Below are 7,865 nucleotides of genomic sequence, written 5' to 3' on the forward strand. Positions count from 1 at the left end.
AAAGGAGTTGAGTGAAAAGAAGACGGGCGGCTGCGCAACAACTTAACCCTATTGGGCAAATGTGAGGTTGGTCGTCTGGTTTGTAAGTTGGTCTACTGCCCATTGTTCGCAGAGGCAAAAAAAGTACAAAAAGAAAGCAATAAATTCTAGCAGAAAATTACGGCCACTACTCAGCTCATGTCAGTGTGTATCGCTGACCTGCTTGAATTTTCTTTCACAGCCTTTTTTCTCCAGCCATTTATGCGAAACAATGCCATTTTCAATTTTAGTTTAGAAGAGCAGTTATTTTTATAGTTTATTATATTTTGCTTTCACACATCTTTTCATGTTTGTTATCGCCAGTCATTTCCGCATGCATTACATTTCGCTTGCAGTGCCGGCGACGCTGTCATTTCGTTTATTTCCGCTTCGCATTTGCACCTCAAATTGCAGGCAATCAAAAGTACTGGCATACTTTCGGGCGAGCACCAAAAAGGCAGGCAGGCAAAAGCAGCAGGTTTTCCTAAAATGCATACCTACTTAGCAATGCAATCTCCGCTGCCATGGCTCTAGGCTGGCACGACGCCGCCACTGCCGCCGCCGCTACCGTCATCGCCTGTGGCAACCGACTCAGCATCCGGCGAAGCATTCGACAACACCCACACCCACACTCACGCAGTGTATGCAAACGTCGCTGTAGTTCAGTGGCAGCAACATAATTTGTTTGAAATTTGATTAGCAGCGTCGGTGGCGGCGGCCGCGGCGGCGGCGGCGGTGGCATTAGCAAAAGCAACAATAAGAACAGCAAAATGCCGCCTCACAGCTAGCGAATGAAGCTTTAGCTGCGCAGGTCAGCCGAAGGACTGCGATTTGCTCTTCGGCGAGCACTTTTGGAGAGTGGAAGTCGGCGTGAATTTTCTCAAGGAACAGCTACTTACACTTATAGTGGAACAGATGGCGCGGCGCACTGCTGTGTCGAGGCTGCGATGACAATCAGTTGTCATTTTGACATTCCTTGTTGGCTGTGAATGCAGCCACACAAATGCGGGAGATACACTGAGGGAAAATATAAAAGCACTAAGTTTATCTGTATTTGTATTCGTAAGGTGTGAGATATATCGTTAATAATCACAAGTAATTTTTAGCAAAAAAAAACCGACTTCAATTCTCATATAAAAAAATATATATATATACAGTATCGGTCATNATATATATATATATATATATATATATATATATGTATATCTCATGATCCACTGATCGGATCTTAACCAGATTAGTATGGGACCACCTCTGAGACTCAACAAATAACCAGCAGAAATACTAGTAACGTCATACCAGTTGACTGGGTAGTATCACATCAAACAAATAATCCAAAACGGCTCCATCTCTCCCTCGTAAATCTCTTCAATTTATTTCTCGCAAAATTCAAGTTTAGGCAGTTCAAAGTGATTGCTTTTTCTTTCGTTTTATTATACTGACAATCCTGTTTTTTTCTGAATTAAATCTCCTCAGCATTTCACACAGCAAGCTGGAAATTCGCCTTCAAATAATTTCCGATTCTCACAGGTTATACGCAGGTCACTGCATCTGTGGCAATAACGAAAAAATCAATATAAATATTTTTGAGCGTTATCAATTTTGAATTTCATTTTCCACTCACTTTATAACTTGCGTCACAAATTCTTTACTACAACGCGCTCGTTGTACGCAAATGCCATTCGTGTTGGTGCCATAATCCACATATTCTACGCTCTTATCAGTGGCGGCGTCATAGGACACTGCTTGCGATGCGCCCGTGAGAGATGTGTAACTGCAAGCTGTTGGTGCTGTGGTGGGGGACAAAATTATTTTTGTTAAAACAGAACATTATTGAAAGATATTTTCATTTATATATGTATGTATGTATATATTCATGTAAGTTGTCTATTAACCGAAATTTTATGAAAAATTTTTTAATTACTAAAAGTATGTATCCATTTTTTAAATGACTAATGAATTTTTGGCCAGCGTTTTTACTCACCAAAAGTGGGTGTTGAGTTTTTTAAGTTATAAAAAATTTATATGCACATCTAAAGTTTTTAAAAATTATATCCAAAAATAAATATTCACCCTTTTTTTAATTTTTTTTCTAATTACACTGTAGGGACGCTAGAATGACACAAAAAACTCCGAGACTTGAAACTTAATTTTGGGTCATAGATTACGGATCTGCAAACCAGTTTTCTAGATCAGATCGTCTCTCCAAGATATTTTTATTTTAAGTTTGAAAAAAAAATCCAACTTTAACATGGAAAATGTTACTCATACGCCATGTACGAGTATGAGCGAGCAGGGCCATGTACGATATGGCGTATGAGAAACATTATTTCCTGATCCCATTTCATAAAAAAATTATTGCATATCGAATTTCAACTTCAATGACTTTTTTGCAAACGGCGAAGCTCTAATATAAATAAAAAAGGGACATAAGATTTGTTATTTTTTTGTAAATTACAGTTCCTTCTGTCATAAAAATATCTAGGAAAAGGGTCTGGAAAAACAGTAGGCAGATACATAATCTACGACCCAACATTAAGTTTACGAGCTTGGGCGTTTTTTGTTTCGTAATTTCAAAACTTGACATTTTCCGTACAGCGTTATTAAATTACCAAAAGTTGAAGTACTCTTTTTAAATCACCAAAAATCTATGTGCAGTTTTTATTGACAAAGGCTTTTGGTAAAATTTTTACATTATCAAAAAACCTCCTTTCTAATTTTTTACGACCAAAAATGTATGTATATTTTAAAATTACCAAAATCTGATGTCCATTTTTTAGTTATGAAAATTGCATGTCTGGCCAAAAATGTATGCCCAATTTTTATTTGGCGAAAAATTTTAGTTCGTTTTTATAAAGGCCAAATGCAGTTTTCTAATAACCAAATTTATTTCCAGCTCGCATTTTTTTTTAATGTTTTAAATTCTTATTTATGTAAGTTCTTATGTTATCAAACAGTACGCCCAAAAATTTAAAATTTAACAAGGTAACAGTTTAAGCTGCTGCTTGCCGCAAATATTTTCACAGAAATTCACCGAAAAGTACAAAACTTTCTCTTTCGTCGGTTTGAAAAAAAATATAGATTTATTTAAACTTTCTTGAAACGAAAATAATAAAAATATTTTTTATAAATATTTCTTTTTGCTGCACTAAAAAAATACTTACAAGCTGCAGCTGCGCTTAAAATTTCCAATAGGAACAACAACTTCAGAAACAAATAAACCGATGCCATCGTTTTTCAGCCTTTTGAAGGCCACTCCTTCGAAATTTTTTATTGCAGTTGTTACGAAATTTTTTACAAAAATTTAAGGTATGCACTTTTTATAAATTAATTTTAGCAATTTAACGGTTTTAAAAATTTTATTTTGATATAAAAAAAATAATACAAATTTACTTAATCTCTACACTTTCTTAAAAACAAACCGAAATTAATTTAAAAAATTCCTCTAGCCACCAGTCTTATTTTTCTCATGCCACACACAGCGCCAACTGAAACCCGAAATTAATTTTCCACACGCTTTTATAGCTTATTAATCGCGCACACGCACCAGCAACTCAATCAAAGTGGTGGAAAAATTTACTTATTTTCATACATATATAAATATGTACGTATGTACATGTGCTGTATGTATACAATTAATTACAGAAAAATTACGAAATCCCTATCNGAAAATGCAAATCAAAATACAAATGAGCTTAGGGAACCAGTAGCTTCGAAAGTCCATAGCAAATAGTTAGCCGTGATGTAGTTCAGGCTTGAAATTCTGCGCCTAATAACAATGTGCTCACACGTTGGCTTCATTAATAAATTTTTTATGAAATGAACTGCTTGTAAATTATTATTTTTTTTTACCTTAACAAAATTGCAATCCTACTATGCACTCCATTTTTTGCTGTCTTGGAAGAAAGATAGCTTTTTAAAGATCAAATATGTGTGCACTTTAGCACTCTCACAGAACAGCACAACACAGCGTAGCAGAGCATTTGACCAACATTTGGTTGCCTGCCAACGACATAATGCCAACACTCAAGACAATAAAACAAATATGAGAAATGGCTTGCTCAAACATAAAGAAAATGAGAAATGCGAAAGTGAGTCGCACAGCAGTCAGGAGTGCGAAAAAAGTAGAAGAAATGAGCAAATAAATGGATAAATACTTAAATAGAATAGAAACAAAAACAGGAAGCACTATTAAGAGTAAGTGTGCCTAGGCTGCTGGGCACAATGGCTGGCTGTTTGGTTGGTTGGCAGGATGAAGTGACACAAACAAGGAGCCGAGCCATATGCAGTTGTCGCGAACAAACAACACACACACACACACACACACGCACACACATGGGCAAATAGAGTCACACGCTGAAACATGCAAATTGTGCTACTACATTCGCTCAGGCATGCAGGCAATTCAAAAGCGAGTAAATATTTAGTGCACAAAACAGGCCAAAAGCAACTCATCATCAGCATGCCAAGCAGCAAGAAATTACTCGTAAAAGAAGGAAAAGAAAATAAGAAAAATAGGAGTGTGGATGTGACACAATAAGCCCGTGCGCGCAGGGTAGGGCAGTCGGCCAGCAGAAGAAGAGATGGAGGCAGTTGCAAGGAATGAGTGATGCGCCTAAAGTGCGCCAGTCGCCCGCTTCCTCTACGAACGCGGCGATTTTCATGCTTTAGCGAAGCTTTTTGGTATGAACTCAAACTTCTTCCTTCCCCCCTAGTAGCCTGCAATGGGAAGCCGAATAAGCGACCGTTGTGTTATTGTGTCAACAACGACAGCATTTAACAGGTTCCTGCTTACACGACCACAACAACAGCAGCAAATTAAATAATAACAAAGAAAAAACTATAAATAAACTCAGCAGAGGGATGCTGAAAAAAAAAATAAAATAAAAAAATGACGGAAAAAACACGTAAGCAAATAAGAGCTTCAGCAACAAGCACCACATCCGCGACATCCGCGACAACAACAACCACTAAAAGGCGCACAACGAACACATTTTCCAGCGACGACAGCCATAATTGCCATAACATGACCGTAAGCCGTGAGTCGCGAGCCACCAGCCAGCCACCAACCGCCAGCCTTTACCTCCGGCTAAATGCCACTGCCTTTTGGCCAGCGTGGTGGTGGGTTGCTTGGTTTCTCCTGGCTCTTCTTGCGTAAGCAATGGCCACTTGAAGTGTCCCCACAACTTTACCGATTTTTGCTTCAGCTTGTAGGACAGATGGATTGGAAGTAGAGTGAGACAGTGTTCTCGTACAGGATAAACGAATTTTTTTTTCGAGGCCACTCAGAAATAACTTCTGGCTCTGTCAATTTGTGGATCTTTTGCTTGAGATCTTTGGTTGTGTGTTCGGGATGGGAATTCGAAGAGTTTTAGCTTTTGGCCCTTAAACGCTAGAAGCTCAGCTTTGTGTACCCATTTCAAGCTTCTTGGGTCGATAACGGCTATGTACTCGTAACTTGAAGCTCGTTCAGGTTTGACACAGATTCCTACATTTTCTGCATGCATTTTAGAGACGAATTAGAGTCTCACTAAAAGAGGAAGTAGTAAACATTTCGTTACGGGACTTACGGAAGGAAATATGAGGCTTTCGACATCGCCAGAACTCGCTGCGAAATATGTAGACTAGAAAGACAACAAATTCTAGCCTAATATTGGCACTCGCACTAGATGAGGTGCCAAAGCTGTTCGACAACTGCGTATTTCACAAAATATGCTTCGAAATTCGATTGAACCACTTTGTTGAAGACTTGGTTTGCCTTAGACCAATGTCAGGTGAGATAACCTGTATTCGCCAAGAGGTTTACTTTGTTTAAAGACACATAATAATAAGATTGGGAATGCCTGATTTTCACGACTGGTTGTCCTGCGAAAGTGTTTTTTAAGGCAGTCCGCTCGGCCTAAGCTTAATTTTTGCTTGTTCATCGAACTATCGAACTCATTTGACACTCTTGACTTTCGTCCGAAAGCAGAGATCAGCACTAAACTTAATTATCAAAGGATTTTTTAATGAGCTAGTAACCAAAACAGATTTGAAGTCCTTCGTGAACCGAATACTCTTCTTTGCACTTTTTTAACAGTTGTCAACAATGATATTGAGATTGCTAATGGGCCGTAACAGAACACAATGCAACAAGGCTCTTTAGAAAATTCATTTAATAATACCGCATTAATTCAGCTCTTAAAAGTGACTTCAATTATTATTCATGTTGCCATTCAGTTCGTCCATAGCGAAAATCCAATATGAAGTCGCCTCAGATGACTTTTGACATAAGTCTCATATGATGATTTTACCTTAAAAGACAACATTTTTCAATCGATTCTGTCGAAATTTCCGTCTTTCATTAGCCCTCCGATAGAGAAAAGGCTGAAATTTGAGAGTATGGAAAGTGAATACGGTGCTAAATAGGGAGGTGTATGAAATCATTTGCTATTCCTTTTTTCATCAAGAGCCAAGACTTCACTTAGTTATTCAGTTACATAAGCCGTTTGAGAAGTACAAGCGGATAGTTAAATGAAATAATAAATGAAAGTTGCAGCTGTTTATACGTCAAATTCTGCATAGTTTTAGGCGCTAGTAGTGAGAGCTCTTACTATGCCGAAATTCTTTCTCAGTCTTTCGCAACTGAAAAGCTGTTTACTTTAATATTTTTGCTCTCAAAATCTTTGTCACTTTCGTCTCACTGTATGTATGCTGGAACCCTAGCCAGCAACATTTTGGCTTGTTGTGCCTCACAAGCATGCCTTTGTACATAAGTTGCGCTTTTATGAGCTCTTGAGGCTAAAATTAAACATGAAAAACTTGGTCAGATTGGCCATGAAGGGAGTTGAGTGAGAGGAAGGCGGGCGACTGGGTAACAACTTAACCCTATTGGGCAAAAGTGAGGTTGGTCGTCTGGTTTGTAAGTTGGTCTGCTGCCCATTGTGTGTGGAGGCAAAAAAAGTACAAAAAGAAAGCAATAAATTCTAGCAGAAAATTACGGCCACTACTCAGCACATGTCAGTGTGTATTGCTGACCTGCTTGAATTTTCTTTCAAAGCCTTTTTTCTCCAGCCATTTATGCGAAACAATGCCATTTTCAATTTTAGTTTAGAAGAGCAGTTATTTTTATAGTTTATTATATTTTGCTTTCACACATCTTTTCATGTTTGTTATCGCCAGTCATTTCCGCATGCATTACATTTCGCTTGCAGTGCCGGCGACGCTGTCATTCGTCTATTTCCGCTTCGCATTTGCACCTCAAATTGCAGGCAATCAAAAGTACTGGCATACTTTCGGGCGAGCACCAAAAAGGCAGGCTGGCAAAAGCAGCAGGTTTTCCTAAAATGCATACCTACATAGCAATGCAATCTCCGCTGCCATGGCTCACGGCTGGCACGTCGCCGCCACCGCCGCCGCCGCTACCGTCATCGCCTGTGGCAACCGACTCAGCATCCGGCGAAGCATTCGACAACACCCACACCCACACTCACGCAGTGTATGCAAACGTCGCTGTAGTTCAGTGGCAGCAACATAATTTGTTTGAAATTTGATTAGCAGCGTCGGTGGCGGCGGTGGCGGTGGCATTAGCAAAAGCAACAAAAGAATAGCAAAATTCTGCCTCACAGCTAGCGAATGAAGCTTTAGCTGCGCAGGTCAGCCGAAGGACTGCGACTTGCTCTTCGGCGAGCACTTTTGGAGAGTGGAAGTCGGCGTGAATTTTCTCAAGGAACCGCTACTTACACTTATAGTGGAACAGATGGCGCGGCGCACTGCTGTGTCGAGGCTGCGATGACAATCAGTTGTCATTTTGACATTGCTTGTTGGCTGTGAATGCAGCCACACAAATGCGGGAGATACACTGAGGG

At 39.2% G+C, this 7,865-nt stretch overlaps 1 protein-coding gene across 1 annotated transcript; it reads right to left on the reverse strand.

The window, feature by feature from the left end:
* Positions 1–1,366: 1,366 nt before the first annotated feature.
* Positions 1,367–3,613, reverse strand: LOC108376100 (uncharacterized). The gene is made up of 3 exons (XM_017632277.1): positions 3,183–3,613; positions 1,643–1,808; positions 1,367–1,569 (listed from the first exon to the last, which is right to left on the reverse strand). Exons 1-3 carry the CDS (start codon positions 3,247–3,249, stop codon positions 1,491–1,493), a joined length of 312 nt encoding a protein of 103 aa, XP_017487766.1. The 5' UTR covers positions 3,250–3,613; the 3' UTR covers positions 1,367–1,490.
* Between the last annotated feature and the right edge of the window lie 4,252 nt (positions 3,614–7,865).

Source organism: Rhagoletis zephyria, unplaced genomic scaffold (genome assembly GCF_001687245.7).
Source record: "Rhagoletis zephyria isolate East Lansing unplaced genomic scaffold, Rhagoletis_zephyria_1.1 Rzeph_scaffold_09892, whole genome shotgun sequence".
In the NCBI taxonomy this organism is placed as follows: Eukaryota; Metazoa; Arthropoda; class Insecta; order Diptera; family Tephritidae; genus Rhagoletis; species Rhagoletis zephyria.